Source organism: Nycticebus coucang, chromosome 2, assembly GCF_027406575.1.
Source record: "Nycticebus coucang isolate mNycCou1 chromosome 2, mNycCou1.pri, whole genome shotgun sequence".
Lineage (NCBI taxonomy): Eukaryota > Metazoa > Chordata > Mammalia > Primates > Lorisidae > Nycticebus > Nycticebus coucang.
The window spans coordinates 142,344,793-142,365,947 of NC_069781.1; the positions used below are offsets into that span (position 1 = coordinate 142,344,793).

The following is a 21,155-nucleotide window of genomic DNA, read 5'->3' on the forward strand; positions in this document are numbered from 1 at the left end:
TTATGTCAGAAAGAAAGGGAAGTGAGGACATAATTTCCATCAGTTAATTTTTGTAAAAATAGGGGGCGGTGCCTGTGGCTCAGTGAGCAGGGCACCGGCCCCACATACCGAGGGTGGCGGGTTCAAACCCGGGCGTTGTGGCGGGCGCCTGTAGTCCCAGCTACTCGGGAGGCTGAGGCAAGAGAATCGCTTAAGCCCAGGAGTTGGAGGTTGCTGTGAGCTGTGTGAGGCCACAGCACTCTACCGAGGGCAGTAAAGTGAAACCCTGTCTCTACAAAAAAAAAAAAAAAAAAAATTTTGTAAAAATAAAAAAAGCAGAAATTAATGAAGTGTGTTATACAGAGGAGGTGTGTGTGAGTGTGTGTGTGTCTAGAGCAAGTAGAAGCAGTGAGAAGGAATGATAATTCCCTAGGCCTTCCTTGTTTCATTTTGCCTAATTTTGATTTTTGGAATCATGTAAAATTTTACATATTCAAAAATAAAATTAAATGTACAATAATGAGGAAAAGCCCTAAAGTGGAATACAAAAAGAAACCAGGCAGCGCCTGTGGCTCAAGGAGTAGGGTGCCGGTCCCATACGCCACTGGTGGTGGGTTCAAACCTGGCCCCGGCCAACAACTGCAAAAAAGCAAAGAAAAAAATGAAGTCAGCTCCAGTTTAAATTAGTACAATAACCACATTTAAGAAAAAGAAAAAAACTAAACCAGATAACTTTTGAGCATAGCTTTACCCTCTTGCTAAAGGTGTGTGTGTGGGAGGGAGAGCAAAAAGATACAAAAACAAATCCTGATGTCGATTTAGAGGTCTTCTTTTCATTGTAGCATGGTTAATGTAATTCTGCCATGATGGCTGTGTGCAAAGTCAAAAATACAGTAATTTTGTTGAATATTGAGAATCTTGCCATCGGAAGGACAGTGTTACAAATAGGGAATGTGTAAAGGCAAGGAAGAGGCTATGGGAGACATCAGTATGCACGCATTAATTCTAATATATTCTGTAATAGTATCATATGTAGCATACGCATATGTATTCTAGCTCTGTCCTCTAAAAAGCCTCAAGGCAATAATACTCCAGAACAAGTAGATCGTGCTTTCTAAATATTATTCTTTGTTAAAAGGAACCAGGGAGAAATTTTGGATTCAAGGGCTGAGAAAAAGAAATTATGTGTAAGCTTTGACAATCTTGTTGCTCTAGAAAGTAGGAAAAAAAGGAACTATGTAAGGCAAAGGTTGTGTTCACTCAATTGTGATCATCATTTCACAATGTGTACATATATCAAAATCACCGTGTTGTGTGCCTTCAATATATGCAATGCCTTAACTATATGCAATTTTATGTCTTTATTATACCTCAGTGAGCCTGGGGAAAAATTTTTAAATTTTTTTAATGATAAAAATGTACCTCTGATATATATATATTGGGGGCACACTAAAAGCAGTTAGAAGCCAGCTTGAAGAGGCTCTTGTTGCCAATTCCTGAATAATTCAGGAATAACAAGAATGATAGTAATGGATTAAAATGCATTGAATAAAACAAGAAAACAAGATTGCATGTGGAAAATAAGAATGCAGGAAGAGAAAGAGGGCTTCCTTACAGAATAATACCAATAGACAAATGTTAAGAATGCAGGAAGAGAAAGAGGGCTTCCTTACAGAATAATACCAATAGACAAATGTAGACTAAAAATCAAGTTAGGAAACTACCATTCACAACTAGCAAGCAAGAACCGCTAAGTCATATTAAAACTAAATATTCAAAAATAATTTTCCCAAAGAAAATATAACAATTCTAAGAGAAAAAAAGTGACCTCCTTATTGTGGAGAAACTTGGCAGATACAAACTTAAGTAAATGATCACAGTGACCCACATATGCACACCAACACTGTGTGCCTCCTGAGGTGATGTACTGAGGAAAGCAATGTTATGCTGTATTTCTGCTAAAAATATACATATAACCTGAATCTGATCATGAGGCAAGAGCAGACAAACTCACACTGAGGTGCATACTACAAAAAAAAAAAATAATAATAAAAAATCTATCAATGAAGCTATCAACATTATGAAAGATCAAAAGGGGAACCCCCCCAAATTGTTCTGGATTAAAAACAGGCTAGAGGATGCAATAACTAATGAAATATGTGATCCTGAATGGAATCTTAGAGTACACGAGGAAGGTGCCATTGAAGATGTTATCACAACAACTAGACAAATTAGACTATGGGCTGTAGATTGGATGTGTTATATAGAAACTTTGCATTACTTTCATAATTTCTTTGTAAGCTTGAGAATATTTCAAGAATAGTTGGAAAATTGGGGAAAAACTTACAGAAATGCAAACAATCTCAGAAAGCAAAAACAAATATTCAGAGTTAGGACAAATTAAAGCTATAATAATTTTTTAATAGCGTGGTGTTGGTGCAAATATAAACAAATAGGCAAAGAGAACAGAGTCCAGAAAATGATGCATACATTTACTGGTAAAAGGATGTGTTTTAGAAAAACCATGCTAGATCAATTAATTATCTGTATGAAAATAAGTGTCAGCTCATAAATAAAATCATATGCTAAAATGAATTAGAAGTGGAGCCTGGTCTTCAAAGAGGAGCTTTTTCCTGAAGCTGTTAGGAGAAAACACAGTAGACTATCTTTCTGACCCTTGGGTAGGCAATGATTTGCTAAGTAGGACACAAAGCAATTTCATTCATAAAAGACAGTTTGGAAAATGTCAAGGCAAACCCAATTGAGAGAAGACAATCATTTATAAAAAAGGAGCTTCTACAAATAAAAGAAGGCAAAATAAAAAGAAGGCAAATGGCTAATTTGAAAATGGGCCAGAGACTTACATGACACTTGATAAAAGAAGATATTCCGTGGCTGGTAAGAATTTGAAGCAAGTTCCATGAATTTAAAACCAGAATGAAAAACCAGAATGGCAATAATTAAAAGGAATAGAAAGGCCACATTTCATCAAGACTTTTGTGTGGAACTCCTATGTAGCCAATGGGTGGTAAATAGATACAACTGGTCTGATATTTCTTTCGTAATATTTATGATGGCTGAAACACTTGCCTTACTTGTAATCTAGAGATTGCTCACCAAAAGATGCATACATCAATATAAACGACACCTTTCATTCATCATATTTCAAAGTTGCAAACAACCCAATGTCCGTTGGCGTGGGAACAAATAAGGTGGGGTATATTCACACCGTGCAGTGATAAAAATAACCAATGACCGTTACATGCAGCCGTGGGGGCACATCTCACAGACATTACATTGAGTGAGAGAAACTGGAACTTAAATAGACTATGTGTTACATGGCTCTGTTTATACGCGGCGTGAGAGCAGGCAAAACCAGTCTATTGTGACAAAAGATAATAGTTGGTCACCCGGTGTTGATAGTGACTTTAAGATGACCCAGCCACTGAGAAGGGGTACAGAGAAAAATGTTACCTAATAAGTACATATGCTCTGTATGATAGTCTGGACGATACATATACGCTACTCGTATACATGTGGCGTACATGTGTAAAAATTAATTGAGCTATGCTTTTGAGATGATTATACCATATTCTCTCTTCACAACACACACACATATATTTTAATTGACTACAGGCGTTTTTATAAAAATTGAAAATGTAAAACATTATACAATTCAGAAGTATAATTTTAGGGGTGGAAGAGACTTTATTCAAAATAAGAAAAAGACAAGGTGGCGCAGCGGCACCTGCAGCCTGGCGCCGGCTGTGCGCTGGGCGCCGCGGGGGGGCGGGGCTCTGCTCGGGGCCGCCCCCGGCTCGCGTCCCTCCCGCCCAGGCCGGAGGGTCCCCCCCAACCGAGACCTCCGAGTCCGGGACCTCGGCCCCCCAATCCCCGCTCGCGTCCCCTTCCCCCCGCGACCTCTGAGTCCAGCACCTCGGCCCAGACTCCCTGCGGCTCGCACGGCGGGAGAAATATCCGCACGCACGGCAGTGTGTGTTCCCTGGTTTGGGGGATCGACCCCCAAGTCCTTCCCTTTTGTGTTTAAGCCTAAATCTTGTGGCGTCTGTTTCTCTTACTTTTCTTTTCTTTTTTTTTTTTTTTTATCTCCCTTTCTTTTCCTGGGAGCCAGGGGAGGGAGATGTAAATCCCGAATGCCCAACTGGAACCGTCGGCTCGGCTGAAGACGGAGAAGCTGAGGCCGGACGGAGGGTGCGCATCGCGCATGCTCCGCAAAGCATCCCCCGCGGGTCCACTGTGCCAAGGGAGGAAAATCAAAGCCTGGCAGCCTGTCCTTTGAAGATTCTTGACCTTGTATTTTGCTTTCACACTTATGGCCAGAAAGCTTGCTTTTAATTTTCCTTTCCTCTCAACCTATTTGGCTTAGAAAAAAAAAATCTTGTTCCAGGAAATGGGCTTCTTCCAAGGTAAAATAAAATGTTCAGGTCTACCAAGCTGACCCACTAAGTTTAATAAATACATGGAGCATCCTCAACTCCAGAAGGGATCAGGTTGCATTATTTCATAAACACAGCATATTGAACACAGGTGAGAACGGAAAAGAATGCAGAGCACAGGGTTGTAAAAAGAGCATCACATTTTCTTGTCCACTCATTGAATTGTTAAAAAAAAAATCTTGGGGCACTTATTGTACTGACATTTTACAAAATCATTCAAGTACCAGTCTGTTTCTATTATAAACAACTTGTAAGTATTTTTCAAATGTTCAAAAAATAAGGAATATGGTAAGGAGTCTAAAACTTTGTTTAAAGAACCTAAAAACAAATGTCTAATGAACTACTTAGAGAGGCAGTGTCACAGTGATCAACACAAATATTGGAGCCGACTGCCTGGATTTTAATCTTCAGTACTCAATGACTAGCTGTATGATCTTGAGGAAGTCAATTAACTTCTCTGTGCTCCGGGAAATAGATACAATGTGATACAATAGATACAATACACCTTTAACCAACATAAAGCCTTCATATTGATTCTAGGCCTCTCATATGACCAGTGTCTGATGGTTACAAAGTGTTACCCGTGTTCCTATTATTGTGTTAAAAATGGAAGCACAAAAGAATTATTTCTACTTGAAGCTTTCTTACAGTACATTTAAAAATTATGGGGGTGGCGCCTGTGGCTCAGTGAGTAGGGCCCCGGCCCCATATACCGAGGGTAGCGGGTTCAAACCCGGCCTCTGCCAAACTGCAACCAAAAAATAGCTGGGCGTTGTGGCGGGCGCCTGTAGTCCCAGCTACTTGGGAGGCTGAGGCAGGAGAATCGCGTAAGCCCAGGAGTTGGAGGTTGCTGTGAGTGTGTGACGCCACGGCACTCTACTGAGGGGGGTAAAGTAAGACTCTGTCTCTACAAAAAAAAAAAAAAAAATTATATGGAGACTTGGCATATTTCTTTAAGCAATTAAGGAACAAATTAGCAACTGATTTTAAAGGCTCAGTTTTTGCTGCAGAAAATTAGACATACGGGCAGAGTCTGATAACAGTTCATATATCTCGGTAACTTGCAGAAGTGACAAATATGGTTGGAAAGAGAAGAGTCCAGGAGTGGTTGGTTTTCGTAGAAGAGGGGACTGAATGGGTAAGCGCATTTAAGTAGGAGAGATGTGGTTGGCAGAGGAGGATGAGGATGCCGGAAAAAGTCCCGGGAAGTGGTGATCTGGGTGAGCTCAGCATCTCACAGAGGTAAAAGATGACACCACCACCAGGAAACAGCTCCATTGTTAAAAGCAATGTTGCCAACGACTGCACTCCCTCCGTTGCCATGCTCATGTGATGAACCCCAAAACAAGGGGGAAAGCACCAGAAGGCCTCAAATGACTTATCCTAAATATCTTAAAAACATAGCTATTTGACAATATTAAAGAAATAGTAGTTGAAAACATAAAATATTTTCTGAGAACTATTTTTTTATAGAAAAGCAAAATTCCTGGTAAATTTACCATGTTGTTGATACCGTAATGCTTACATGGTGAAAGACTAGCTTTTGGAGTGATTATTACAAATGAAAACATAAATGCAATTTTTGGTGTTTGGAATACGGAAACATATGGAAATGAAGTGCGCTTCATGGTTCAACCAAACAGAATGTCCTTTGCTTTTGGATCTTTCTCTCTCCCACCTTCAACAGTCGTTTTTATTGGTATGTGTTTAGTCTCTTTTCTGTGGGAAAAGCATAATTCGGGGAGCTCTTTCCAAATATCCTAATCCCCAGAAAGCCCCCTTTCCAAGCAGAGACTCTTAGTAGAGCTCAGGAGTTCAGCCAACTTAGCACGAAGTGTGCTAAGGGAAGGGCTGGTTTTAGCAAACTACCTCAACCTTCGCCTTTGGCGAGCCTAAAGAGAAACGCGCTGCAGAAGGGCAGGGAGCGCTGGGGGGACCACACTGCGGGCTTGCTCTTGCCACTGCAAGGTGCCAGTCCTTGGGACCTTTCTTCAGGACCCCTGGGGGGATCCCTGACCTCCCCCTAACGCGCCATCCCGCCCCCTTCCTGGCCCCCAACTCCGGAGTCCATTCAGACCTGGCTTTTCTTGTCCGGCGCCTGGTCAGGCGTGTAATTGGGGAACTCCTCCCCGCCGGGACCGCCCCGCCGGCGCTGCCTGAGGACTGCCCCCTCGCTGCCCCCACCTCCCAGCGCGCGCGCAGAGACCCCTGCACGGGCGCCTGCACCCGGCCGTGGCTCTGGGCTCCCAGCGAGGTGGGTGGCTCGGCGGGAACCGAAAGTCTGCTCCGCCGGGCAACTCCCGCGGCCGCCCGCTCCCGCCGCCCCGCTGCGGGGAGCCGGCGCCGGTGCGCGGGCGGGGGCGGCGCGCCGTGGTGGCTCTGCGTCCCGCGTGCGCCCCGCGGAGCCGCGCGCAGACCCGCCTGCCGTCGGGGGCGCGGGCGGCGCCCGATCCGACACCTGCCCCTCCGCGGCGACCCAGAGCCCGCGTCGCGCCGCGACCCGCAGCCTCGGAGGCAGCGAGGGCGAAGAGAGCTGGCGGAGGCGAGGCCCGTGCTCCGGAGGACGCCGCGCCCGGCGGAGGCCGCAGACCCCGAGCCCGGATCGCCGCGGCACCATGGCCCCGAAGCTGCTGCTGCTCCTCTGCTTGTTCTCCGGCTTGCACGCGCGGTAAGTGGCGCTGGGCCCCCCGGAGGCCTGGAGCCGGCGAGAGGGGGGCGGGGGCGCTGTGCGCGGTCCTGGAGTGCTTGGCGCCCCGCCGTCGGCTAGGCAGCTGCACCGCCGGCCGGGCGGAGCTGGGAGTCCGCCCGCACCTCACCTGTCCTGTCTACCCTGGTCATGGCCATCTGCCTCTTCCGGCTGGGTGGCAGCAGCCTCCTCTGCAGCCAGGAATGAGGGGACTCTGAGATTAACAGCCTCGTCTGCTGATGCTTTTAGGGTCTGGTGGTTTTAAGGGGTTTTGAAAGCCGAGATCACAGCGCAGGGGCAGTTTCCTGCTTCTTACCTGCCCCTCATCCCCACCCCAACTATTCCGGGGCTTGTCACACACACATTGACCGGCATTCTCTATCATTTCCATCACTTTGAAATTTCTCAGGACCTGGGAGTCCTGATTTCCTAGCTGCCCTGTTGAGATCAGACTAGGAGGGGCTGACTGGCCAGAGGCAGTTGGTGTAGGATTGGGGCCAGAAGAGCAGCTGAGAGCCCTGCTTCTTCGAAAGGACTCTTTTGGTTCAGCCACTTTTCACACACAGGTAAACCTCTTCTGCCCCCATAAAGCAAGCGCGTTAAAATTGACAAGAAGGCTTCTGCCCAATAATGTACGAAATTTTCTCCTTGTGAATACTCTTAACCTTCCCCCCAGAACACGAGTTAGCTAATGGGAGCTTAGAAATGCTCCAGAAGAGAGGAAGAGGGCTCATAAGGATAGAAGGGTAGCGAGACCTGGAGGGTTAAGCCCTGTTGTTTTCAGCACAACTGGAGTTCTGGGGGTTTGGTTTCTTTAATTTGTCACCCTGTCTGGGTCTCAGGTTAGAGCTTGAGGACTGCTCTGTGCTTTGAAAATGAGAGCAGCTTCCTGCCTCTTCCACTGTCTCCACCCTAGGAATCTGGGCGCTCCCCTATTTCCAAAACACTCCTGTTTTGACGCTTCTCCGTTTCCTGGGTCTGGGTGCTAGAGAGAACGCTTGTGGGCTTCAGCTCTTAGGGGCATTGCCAGGAGGTCTTGCGTTTTCATTTATATTTGGGAAATACCAAGGAATTAGCAAGATAGGTGAATAAATCCTACAACGTGAATGGGTCCCCGATTCTGACTCCTATCCTAGACAGAGGTGCTTACTATGAGGAAGAAAGCCTTGGCTCTCCCCTTCAAACTGCTCGTCTTTGCTGAGCTGAAAATGTGAAAGGCAGACTCCACTTGTGACTAAAAGGTGCCTCTCTCAATGAGTCAGAGCACTCCTCGGGCCTTTCAGCTGAAGTTTCTCTCTAAAGAGACAGCTAGTGAAAGAAATGGAAGTGTGCCTACTGAGATTGCTTCTGCCTGGGTGTATCTGTGTTTAGAGGTGGAGACTGACAGGCAGCTCCAGGCATAACATAGAGACTGAAGTCACATCTAGCTGCCCTTTCTATCGACACCAGTTGAAAGAAGTGCCCTGAAGTTCAGGGTTAAGTGATCAACTGTTTAGATTTCTAGACGCTTAGTAATCTGGAAGAAAAAATGTTTATTGTCCTTATAACTTTATGTGCTTAGTATGAAGATATCTTAGTCTCTAAACGAAGTAGTCAGGATTTTAGAGATTCCAAAATACATATAAAATCCCTTGGGATGCCTCACCCTTCCATCCCACCAGGGGAGGTGTAGTGACTTCAGTGTGGTCTGTGTCGGGGACAGTCCCCTGGCCTTCATGGCAGATTGCTATATCAGTTGGAAAAAATTGGAAAGAATTATAATTTCATGCTAACTTTATTGCTACTTGCCTGTCTTTGAAAGCATCTTTGTTCTTCCAATGCGATTTACAGACATGTTAAATAATCTAATGTCCAGTGTTATTTTTCTGAGGGGGTTCTCATTTGCATTCTGAAATGCTTTCTTGATGCAGAAGTTCCCTGGAGGAGGTTCTGACAGATGTCTGTTGTGGCTGGCCATGGATCAGTAACTCCCTGGGGTGGGGGAGAGGGCTTCCTGTTTTGACACCTATGGTCCATCCTTTTATACATAAAAAGCACTCTATCACACTTGGATCCTGGTGATGCCTTGGAGATGCTTAACTGTATTCTGAGGTTTAGGAGCTCATTTTAATGTTTAAAAATACGTCAGACTTTGTCTCTGTCCTTTTGCTTGAAAGGAAGGTGTGAGACATGAAAATAACATCTGAGGGTAGAGCAGTTGTTTGACAGTGACAATAATATCACCAATTTATTTTTAAGAAAAAGCTAATTGTAGTAGTAGTGTTTATGATCCAACAATCTAAGGAACGCAGTGCTCGGGAAGATTACATACAACTCATTAGGATTTAGAAAAAAAGGAAATTTCCGTCATATCCACATTCCAGTGGGTCTCCTGAGGTGAGATTTGGTTTTCTTTGAAGCAGGGATTTTCTTGCAGGGCTGGTGGACTGGCACCAGCAATGTGTGGCTTCTGTTTCCGTTCAGGGTGGGAGGAGCAGAGTGCTCACAGGGGTGAGGCCCAGAGCAGCCTGACCCCTGGCTTCCTGCTGCCCACCCAACTTAGCTGCAGGGCTGGAGTCCCTGTATGCCCTCGGAGGGGTGGGAGAGAATGCCCCTGCTTTCCTGTGTTGGCCTTCCTTACTGCCACCTGTCCTGGCCTGTAAGGAAGAAGCTTGTGCAATTTTAGGAAAACCCTCTCATCGCCACTAGGGGGAGAATGAGGCTCATCATAATACTTGTTACTGAAGTAGCTCGAAGTAATGTTGAGAAACCAAGCCTTCTTGTGAAGGAAGATGGGGAGCTGGTCATTGTGCTCAATCTGTGTACCTGTGACCACAGGGCAACAGAAAATAATAGAGCCTGGTGCTCCTCTTCTGGTTCTGCAGTGGTGCGGAAGAAGCAGGAGAAAGGAAGCAAGAGGAGAGAGGAGGAAGGGAAGGAGAGAGAAACAGTGGAGGGAGCCAGGAGGCACCATGGCTGAGCTGCCAGATGTCCTGAGAATGTTGTGCCTGATTCTGCCGAAGTGAGCTATCCCTCTCTCCACACTGCCCCAGATACCTTTGCTCTGGAATGATATTCTAGGTCCTGGGTCAGTAAAGTTTGGCTCTTTAGCTATCCAAATGCTTCAACTTACTCTTTGGGTGTTCGTTTTTTTTTTCCCCTTGCAGTATAATAACATTAGCATTCCCGATAATACTTCTGATGACATAAGTTATTTTACAGTAACATTTAAAGTTCTATAGTATCATTTGTCAAAGTTCAGTTTTATAAATAATGAAATACAGCATACCCCTTTTGAGTAGACATCCCAGATTTAGTAAGTTTCTATTGGCAGTGAATGTTTGATGTGCATGAAAATCCACAGCAGTTTACAGTTTTTGTGGATGACTTGTTTTAAACAATAGGTATTCAAGAAATAGAATTATAGCCTAGGGAAAATTTATGTGAAGCAGTATACTCATGATCCAACTTTCTTGTATGTGTATGTGCAGTATTCATCCATATTTCAGCTGTCTTGCCACATCTCCAGTCTAGGTTATGGCTGGTTAACATTCATTGCAAGACTTGTGTATAGGATATGTGAAAAATATATACATATAAATACATGTGACTGTGAAGACTTTAATGAAGTAGAAGAAAATAACTTGAAAAAATTTATCCTTCTATCACATTTACTATTGATAATTTAAACAATTCTAAAAATTAACTTCAAGCAGCTAAGGTCTCCAAGCACAGTGCCCTAACGTGGCACTGACATCTTGGCTCCTGTCTGAGAAGCTAAACAGAAATGAGCTCATACTCTGTTAGGACAAATATACCTCAGTCAGTGCAGACTTCTATTCTGTTGTTCTCTTTTGTGAATAAAAATCCCATCAAGGCACGCATAAATTAGAAAGGAAGAGGTTTATTTGTTTTCTGAGCTCTCTTGCTGGGGTCACTGGGACTCTACCTGGAATGCTGCTTTAAGGCAGAAAGAGACTCTCTACTTTCCAAGCCCGAGTGGCTGTGGTATTGAGATGGTCTTGCTCGCTTGAGAAAACTAGCTTGCCAAATATATGTCAGTTTTTTTTTTTTTTTTTTTTGAGGCAGAGTCTTACTATGTCACCCTCCGTTGAGTGCTGTGGCATCATAGCTCACAGCAACCTCAGACTCTTGGGCTTAATTGATTCTCTTGCCTCGGCCCCCTCCCCGCCCCCAAGTAGCTGGGACCACAGGCACCCACCACAGCACCTGGTTATTTTATTTTTGTTGTTGTAGTTTCATTGTTGTTTGGCAGGCCTCGGGCTGGATTTGAACTCGCCAGCCTTGGTGCATGTGGGTGGTGCCGTAGCTGCTGAACTATAGGCACGGAGCCATGTGTCAGTTTTTAGTAAGAAAAAATTAAAAACAAACAAACAAAAACAACCCAACTATCCAGAACCTGCAAGAAAGACAGTTAGCTTGTCATCTTGAGGTCTGTCTATCACTGGGAGTGGAAGCCGCTGTGCTTGGCCCTGCACAAAAGCTCAGAGATACCTTAACATTCATGGGACCCATTTATTAAGTAGCCAAAATGTTGAAGAACAGCATACACTGTAATAATCCTTTGGGAGTTCTGTGCCTTGAGCTTCAGAGATTCTTAAGGTGCACCCAAGCATGGATGGCTCATCATCTGCTGGTTGATCTTGTAGCATTGATTCACCTGTCACAGGGTCTGTAATTTAACTTGGACGTGGAATGATCATCTGACATTTAATGAAAACGTGATGCCATGTTCATGCTAGTAGCATGTTCTTCCCATTGGCAATATTCCTCATTTGTGCTTCTTTTTCTTTTGTATTTTAGAGGTGACATGTATGTTTGGGCTGAGGGGGACTGGGGACGACTTTCTACCTATGTCTGTGGTACTTGCATAGGACAGACTTAAGGCACATCTTGGAGCCACTGCTGCAATGTACTCATCCCATTTTGTGCCATGATTACAGGTCCAGAAAGGTGGAAGAGGATGAGTATGAAGATTCATCATCAAACCAAAAGTGGGTCTTGGCTCCAAAGTCCCAAGACACCGACGTGACTCTTATTCTCAACAAGTTGCTAAGAGAATATGATAAAAAGCTGAGGCCGGATATTGGAAGTGAGTGTTGTTTGTTATTCCAATACAAAATGTACTGTAATGCTATATTTCTGCAGTTTTATTTTTGAATAATTATAGTTGCACAGTGTCATAAAGATAGTACAGAGAGGTTTTCTGTTCTCTTCACTCATTGATAACTACAGGGCGGTGTCAAAACCAGGACACTGATGTTGGTGCTGTGTGTGGGGTTCTGTGTCCCTCCATCATGTGCTGACTTGTGTAATGACCACTGCAGCCACGACATAGAACTATTTCATCATCAAAAGACCCCCTCTTGCTGTCTAACTTCCATCTCCCCAAGTTCCTAAACCCTGTCTGCCACTAATTTGTTCTTCACTTCTGTATTTTTGTCATTTCGAAACTGTTATATACATGAATTGTCAACCTTTTGAGATCGGCTTTTCTTTATTCCCAAAATGATCCTGAGATCCTTTCAAGTTGTGTGTATAAGCAGTTTCTCCTTATCCCTGAGTAGTCGCTCAGGGTATGAATGTATCACCGTTTATTTATCCATTAATCTCTTGAGGAGCATTTTTATTCTTCCTATTTTTTGTCTATTACAAGTAAAATGTCTGTGCACATTTGTATATAGGTTTTTTATGTGGACAGAAGAGTTTATTCTGTGGGGTTAATGCTCAGGAGTATGATTGCTGGGTTGAATGATGGCTGTATTTTTGGTTGTTGAAGGACCTTTCAAATTCTTTCCCAAAGTGGCTATACCTGTTTTTATTCCCATCTTTATTTTAGCCACTCTAATAGATGTGTATGTAATAGGTCAATATTTCACTGTGCATTTTTCTAATTGTTAGTGATGTTTAACTCTTTCTTTTTTTTTTTTTTTCAGTTTTTAGCCGAGGCTGGGTTTGAACCCGCCACCTCCCGTGTATGGGGCTGGCGCCCTACTCCTTTGAGCCACAGGCGCTGCCCAATGTTTAACTTTTTATGTGCTTATTTGCCAAAAGTATATCCTCCTTTTTGAAATGTCTCCTTATGTTATTTGTCCTTTCAAAATTTGAATTTTTTTTTTTTACTGTTGGGTATTGAGAGCTCTCTATATTTTCTAGATGTGATTCCATTTTCAAATCTGTAGCTTGTCCTTTTATCCTCTTAACAGGGTCTTTAATAAAGTAAATTTTTAATATTGATGAATACCAATTTATTGATTTTTCTTTTATAGACAATGTTTTTGAAGTAATATCTAAGAATACTTCATGAAACCCTAGTTCCTAAAGATTTTATTCCTTGTTTACTTATGAAACTTTTGAAATTTTATGCCGTACATTCTAATTCATTATCTGTTTTAAGTTAAATTTTTGGATAAATTCTAAGGATGAGATCTAATTTCTTCTCCCAACCTATGTGGACAATTACTGCAACATCACTTGTTGAAAAATCTCTCCTTCTTCAACTGAATTGCTCTTAAGCACTCTTAAGCTGGACCTAGTGTAAGTTATTTCTGGTCGTCTGTTTTGTTCTGTTTATCCACGTGTCTGTCATTCTGTCAATACCTACTGTTTTGATTACTATAGTTATATTAGTCTTGAAATTGAATAGAGTAATTCAACCAGTTTATTCCTCTTTTTCAACATTATTTTAACTCAGCTTACAGTTCATTTGCTTTTCCTTATACATTTTATTTTTTTAATTAATTTTTTGAGACAGAGTCTCACTCTGTCACCCTGGGTAAGAGTGTCTTAGCATCATATCTTATAGCAATCTCAAACTCTTTGGGCTCAAGAGATCCTCTGCCTCTGCCTCCTGAGTAGCTGGGACAACAGGTGCCCGTCAGAATACCTGGCTAATTTTTCTATTTTCAGTAGGGATGGGATCTTGGTGTCAGGCTGGTCTTGATCTCCCAAGCTTAAGGAATCCCCCATCTCCAGAGTGGTAGGATAATAGGTGTGAGTCACCACACCCAGCCCTCCCTATACATCTTAGAATAATCTTCCTATATTTACAAGAAAATCTTGCTGCGATGACCCCTCAAACATTCACAAGCCATTCACACTGGCTTTTCTCATGGCGGGAGGAGAAAAGCCTTTCCCTCTCCACTGGGGAGACTGCCCTTGCCTTTTTCAGTCGGGAGAGCAAATCTGAGTGGGGTGGTGGTGGGGGTCTGCTGGTCCAGCCCTGGGTCACTATGGATGGTTTTTTCTTCGGTGCTGAGCTTTCTGGGCATCCCTGGTGCTTCACCTTCAAAGTAGAGGAGGATGGTACGGGGCACCTGCTGGCGTTGACCATGCTGTGCCTTACTGAGGGGGCCAACATGTAATGTGGTGGAAGTCGTGGCCATCAGGAGACTGCAGCTCCCGCAGCTGACCTCATGTTGTCCTTCCAATCCCTGCTCAGCCCGGGTGACACCCTGCTTGGCCTGGGTGATGCCCATGCCCCACCTGGGTGACTCCCCTGCTTGGCCCAGTTGACACCATGTTCACCCTGGGTGACGCCAGTGCCCGGCCCCAGGTGACCCCCTGCTCAGCCCAGGTGACGCCTCTGCTCACCCTGGATGATGCCTTGCTTGGCCCAGGTGATGCTGCTGCTCGGCCTGCATGGCTCCCAGAGCCAACCACCTGTCACCTTCTGCCTGAAGTCTGGGTGGTACCAGATTGTTGCTATAAGCAATGATATTTCTGAGGAAGAGGAGAAGGAAGAGGAGGAAGCTGAGTTATGCCCCATCCTGCCTGCCAAAAAGCAGAGGCGCAGCCCTAGCACTCGTTGGTCAGCCTGCCGCCTGCTATGTGCGCTGTGCGCCCTGTGCCTGGGCAAGTTTGAACAATTTCAAATGTTTCTTCCTCATTGCAGAGAGTTTGGGGTGGGGTTTGGTTTGAGGGACGTGGTCCCGAGCTAGCAAGGGGCCTGTGCTTCACAGGGGCCTGGTGTTGTGGTTGTACGCCACGCCGGGGGCTTCCCTTTTCCCTAGGAGTGGGAGGAACTCTGAACTTTTACCCTGACTGTCCCTCCTTCCCCACCTGCCTATGAGAATTGGAGGTTAGTGTCTGGAGCTCAGAACTACATGTTTTTAACACTTTTTACATGTTTGGATGTAGGCTGAAATAAAGTGCTGTGAGGTTTTTGCAACTCAAAAAAAAAACAAAACAAAAAACCCAAAAAACTTGCTTAGATTTTGCTGGTAATTGTGTTAAGCCTCTATGTTGATTTGGGAAAAATTGACATCTTTACTATGTAGGTTCTTCCAGTCTGTGAAGATGCAGGTGGGGAAGGAGGGACAGTCAGGGTAAAAGTTCAGAGTTCCTCCCACTCCTAGGGAAAAGGGAAGCCCCCGGCGTGGCGTACAACCACAACACCAGGCCCCTGTGAAGCTCTTCATTATTTAGATCTCTTTTAATTTCTTTCTTCCTTTTCTTTTGAGACAGGATCTCACTCTGTTGTCCAGACTGGAGTGCAGTGACCAGACCATAATTCACTGTAACCTTGAACTGCTGGGCTGAAGTGATCCTCTTGTCTCAGCCTCTTGAGTAGCTGGGATTATAGGCATATGCCACAGCACTGGCTAATGTTTTTAATTTATTGCAGAGACCAGGTCTTGCTGTGTTGCCCCGTCTGGTCTCAAACTGCTGATCTCAAGCTGATCCTCAGCTGTGGCTTTTGGAAGTGCTGGGATTACAGTTGTGAGCCACCAGACCTGGACTCTTTTAATTTCTTCTATCAGTGGCTCATAGTTTTCAACATACAAGTCCTGAATATATTTTGTTAGATTTATACTAAAGTATTTTATTTTTTTTTTTGGAGCAATTGTAACTGGCACTTCATTTTCAGATTTTATTTTTTCTTGTGTTTATAGCTGATATACAGAAGTTGCAGTTAATTTTTGTTTTTTCTTTTCTTTTTCTTTTTTTTTTGTTGGTTTTTGGCCGGGGCTGGGTTTGAACCCACCACCTCCGGCATATGGGACCTGCGCCCTACTCCTTGAGCCACAGGCGCCACCCTGCAGTTAATTTTTGTATATTAATGATGTAGCTTCCAGCTTTTTGAACTCACTTAATAGTTTTAGGAGGCTTTTTTTCCCTGATAGGTTCCATGGGACTTTCTGTGTACACCAACCATCTTGTCACTGCACACACAGAGAGTTTTGTTTCTTGTTTTCCTGTCTGTATGTCTTTTGTTTCTTTTTCTTGCCGGTAGCACTGGCTAGAACTTCCAGCAATATGCTCAATGGAAGTGGGATGGGTGGACATCCTTGTCTTGTTCCTGATCTTAAGGGAAAAACAGTCTTTTTTAAAAAATAATTTATACTTTTGTAAATTTCAGATTAATATAAGGATACATATGATTAGTTTACATTATTTGCATTAGTTAGAAAAGGTCTGAGTTGTATTTGAGCCCTTCACCTAGGACAGCGGTTCTCAACCTGTGGGTTGCGACCCCTTTTTAACAATGAAAATACATTGTGGCATTAGGAAGGTTGAGAATCACTGACATAGGAGGTTTGCCATCTACCCCTAAATTGTACCCCTTAGGTGGGAACTTACTGAGCGCCCCCACTTCTTGAATTTAATTGTGTTTTTCCTCTCATATGGGCCTATAGTTGTTCATCTACTAGTTTCAAATTAGTATGGAGTGCGTGGGATGCTTGCTTTTCCATTCTTGAGATATTTTACTAAGGAGAATGCTCTCCAGCTCTATGCAGGTAAATGCAAAAGATGAAATGTCTCCATCTTCTTAATGGCTGAAGAGTATTCCATGTTATACATATACCATAATTTACAAATCTAGTCATGGGTTGCTTACACATCTTTGTGATTGTGAATTGAGTGAGCTGCTGTAAACATTTTACCGCAAATGTCCTATGGTAAAATGATTTTTCCCTCTTCTGGGTAGATACCTAGTAATGGGATTGTGGGATCAAATGGAAGGTCTATTTTTAACTTTTTGAGGATTCTCTATACTTTTTCCCCAAAAGGCTTTATTAGTTTGTAATCCTACCAACTATGTATAAGTGTTCCCTTCTCTCTGCACCCTCACCAAAGTCTACAGCTTTGGGACTTTTGTGATGTGGGCTGTTCTCACTAGGGTTAGGTGGTATCTCAGGGTGTTTTTGATTTGCATTTTTCTGATGATTGGGGATGATGAGCATTTTTTCATGTGTTTGTTGGCCATTCATCTGTCATCTTCAGAGAATTTGCTGTTCATGTCTCTTGACCAGTGATTAACTTGGTTGTTTGCTCTTTTCTTGTTGATTTGCTTGAATTATCTATAGCAGGGGTCCTCAAACTACCGCCTGTGGGCCACATGTGGCCCGCTGATGACCTTGATCCGGCCCTCCACATGTTTTTGCCACCGCTGCCTGTCCTGCTACAGTGCGCATGTGTGGAATGTGCGCCGCACTCTCCGACTCCACTCCTCTCTGTCTCTTGACTCCTCCTCTCAGTTTCAGGACTAGCTAATGCACACCTGCATCACTTGTTACGACTAGCAGTGACAAATATGGAACCAGACATTGACCATGTCATTAGCCAAAAGCAGGCCCATAGTTCCCATTGAAATACTGATAAGTTTGTTGATTTAACTTTAGTTGTTCTTCATTTTAAATATTGTATTTGTTCCCGTTGTTTTTTTTAATTCAAAATAAGATATATGCAATGTGCATAGGAATTTGTTCATAGTTTTTTTTTTTTATTTTAAACTATAGTCCGGCCCTCCAACAGTCTGAGGGACAGTGAACTGGCCCCTGTTTAAAAAGTTTGAGGACCCCTGATCTATAGATTCTGATTACCAGCCCTTTGTCAGATCGGTAGCTTGTGAGTATCTTCTCCCATTCTGAAGGTTATCTGTTTTGTTTATTGTATCCTCTCCTATGCAGAAGCTTGATTAGATCCATTTGTTTATTTTTGATGCTGCTGCAATTGCTTAGGGTGTCTTCTTCATAAAATCTTTCCCCAGCCTCTATTGTTAAGAGTTTTTCCCATGCTTTCATACTTTGAAGAACTTGAAAAAAGTAGCTTTTCATTTCATAATGAACCAGAAGAAACCCTGAATAGCCAATGCAATTCTAAGAAATAAAAACAAATCTGGAGGTATCATGTTGCCAGAGTTCAGGTTATATTACAAATCCATTGTGATCAAAACAGCATGGTATTGGCATAAAAATTGAGGCCTAGATCTGTAAAATAGAATTCAGAACCTAGAGATGAAACCAGCCTCGGATCACCATCTGCTTGTCAATAAACCAAGCAAAAACATATTAGAGACAAGAATCCCTATTTAATCAGTGGTGCTGGGAGAACTGGTTACCCACATTTAAGAGACTGAAACTGGACCTGCACCTCTCACCACTTACAAAAGTTGACTCAGACAGGCTGGGCAGAAGATTTAAAATAGGACATGAAATGATAACTCTAGAAGAAAGCATGGGAAACACTTTTTTTTTTTTTTTATTAAATCACAGCTGTGTACATTGATATGATCACGGGGCATCATTCACTAGCTTCACAGACCGTTTGACACATTTTCATCACACTGGTTAACATAGCCTGGGAAACACTCTTAATGATACAGTCTTTCACCACTAAGTATGATGTTAGCTGGAAGTATTTTATATACATTCTTTATCAGGTTGAGAAACTTCCTTCTATTCCTAGTTTTCTGAGAGACTTTTTTTTTTTTTTTTTATCAAGATTGGGTATTGAATTTTGCCTAATTCTTGCACTGCACCAATTGATATCACCATGTGATTTTTCTCTTTGCCATGTTAATATGGTGGATTTCATTAATTGACTTTCAAATGGTGAACCAGCATTGTATCTTTGGAATAAATCCCAGTTAGTCTTGGTGTTCAATAATACTCATTAAAAAAAACCCTGTTTTTATATATTGCAGAATTCTCTTGGCAAATATGTTGTCAAGGATTTTTGCATGCCTGTTCTTCAGGGACTTTTTTCTCTGTCTCAGATTCTGTCTGCTTCAAAAATGGGTTGGGAAGTATTCTCTCATTTTCTATTTTCCAGAGTCAATTATGTTAAGTTTGATTTAATTCTTCTTTAAGTTTTTGGTAGAATTCTCTGGCGATACCTTCTGAGCCAGGAGATTTCTTTCTGGGGACTTTAAATTAGAAAATTACTGTGTTGGCCAGGCGCGGTGGCTCATGCCTGTAATCCTATCATTCTGTGAGGCTGAGGCAGGTGGATTGTCCTGAGCTCAGGAGTTCAAGACCAGCCTGAGCAAGAGTGAGATCCCATCTCTAAAAAATAGCCAGGCATTGTGGCAGTAGTCTCAGCTACTTGGGAGGCTGAGGCAAGAGAATCGTGTAAGCCAGCAGTTCTCAACCTGTGGGTCGCGACCCACAGGAACTGTACTAAAGAGCCATGGCATTAGGAAGGTTGAGAACTGCTGGCTTAAGCCCAAGAGTTTGAGGTTGCTGTGAGCTGTGATGCAACGGCACTCTACTGCGGACCACGAAGTGAGACTCTTGTCTCAAAAAATAAAAATAACATAAAATAAAATAAAATACTTTGGGCAGCACCTGTGGCTCAGTGGGTAGGGTACCGGCCCCATATACTGAGGGTGGCAGGTTCAAACCCGGCCCCAGCCAAACTGCAACAAAAAATAGCTGGGCATTGTGGTGGGCACCTGTAGTCCCAGCTGTTCGGGAGGCTGAGGCAAGATAATCGCCTAAGCCCAAGAGCTGGAAGTTGTTGTGAGGTCAGTAGAGACGCCACAGCACTCTACTGAGGGCGATAAAGTGAGACTGTCTCTAAAAATAAATAAATAAATAAATAAATAAACCTTAAACTAAAGTAGTTAAATACAAAATTCAAGAAAAAGAAAATTACTTCGTTAATAGGTATAAGTTTATTCAAAGTATCAGTTATATAAGTAAGTTGTGGTAGTTTTTTCTAAGAAATCAGTTTGTTTCTTTTGTGTTGTCAAAGTAATGTGTGCGGAATTATTCCCTGGTGACTTTTTTAAGGACTGCAGGGTTGGCTTCGTTTCTGATTACATGTCATCTTCCTTTTGCATTACCAGTCTTGTCAGACATTTGCTACACTGACCTTTAGGGGTGGCGCCTGTGACTCAATCGGTAAGGCGCCGGCCCCATATACCGAGGGTGGCGGGTTCAAACCCAGCCCCGGCTGAACTGCAACTAAAAAATAGCCAGGCGTTGTGGCCGGCCCCTGTAGTCCCAGCTACTCGGGAGGCTGAGGCAAGAGAATCGCTTAAGCCCAGGAGTTGGAGGTTGCTGTGAGCTGTGATGCTACGGCACTTTACCGAGGGCCATAAAGTGAGACTCTTGTCTCTACAAAAAAAAAAAAAAAAGAACCAATTTTTACGCCTTTCCTTTTCTCTGTTGCTTTTCTGTTTTCCATTTTATCAAACTTTGTTTTTATCTTTTTTTTTTTAAACAATCTTACTCCGTCACCCTGGGTAGAGTGTGTTATAGCTCATGGCAACCTCAAACTTCTGGGCTCAAGCCATCCTCCTGCTTCAGTTTTTCTCCTCTGGCCTGAGTTTTTCTATTTTTACTAGAGATAGTCTTGATTTTGCTCAGGCTGGTCTCAAACTCCTGAGCTCAGGCCCTCCACCTGCCTTGGCCTCCCAGAGTGCTGGGATTATAGGCTGAGACACCACACCTGGCCTTGTTTCCATCTTTTGTCATTTCCTTTCTTCTGCTTGCTTTGTTCTTTTTTTGAAGTAGAGCTTAGATTCTTGACTTGAGGCTAGTCTTTTCTTATTCAACATTTAGTGCTTGGAACTGTGCTTTCTGCTTTAACTTCACCCCACAAGTTTTGATATGTTGCATTTTTGTTTTGCTTCAGTTCAATTTTTTTTTTAATTTCTCTTGAGAATTTTTTTTTTTTTTTTTTAACCCACAGGTTCCTTTTTCTTCCTCTTTGGGACGTAGTCTCTCTTATGTTGCCCTCAGTACAATGCCATGGCCTCACAGCTCACAGCAACCTCAAACTCTTGGGCTTAAGCGATTCTC

General features: G+C 43.2%; 1 protein-coding gene across 1 annotated transcript in view; it reads left to right on the forward strand.

Annotated features, from left to right (window-relative positions):
• Positions 1-6,886: 6,886 nt before the first annotated feature.
• GABRG3 (gamma-aminobutyric acid type A receptor subunit gamma3) overlaps positions 6,887-21,155 on the forward strand; it is a 774,385-nt gene continuing 760,116 nt past the window's right edge. The window contains exons 1-2 of the mRNA XM_053582023.1: positions 6,887-7,104; positions 12,066-12,214. Of these exons, the coding sequence (XP_053437998.1) occupies positions 7,052-7,104; positions 12,066-12,214 (202 nt within the window). The 5' untranslated portion in view covers positions 6,887-7,051. The remainder of the gene's footprint in view (positions 7,105-12,065; positions 12,215-21,155) is intronic.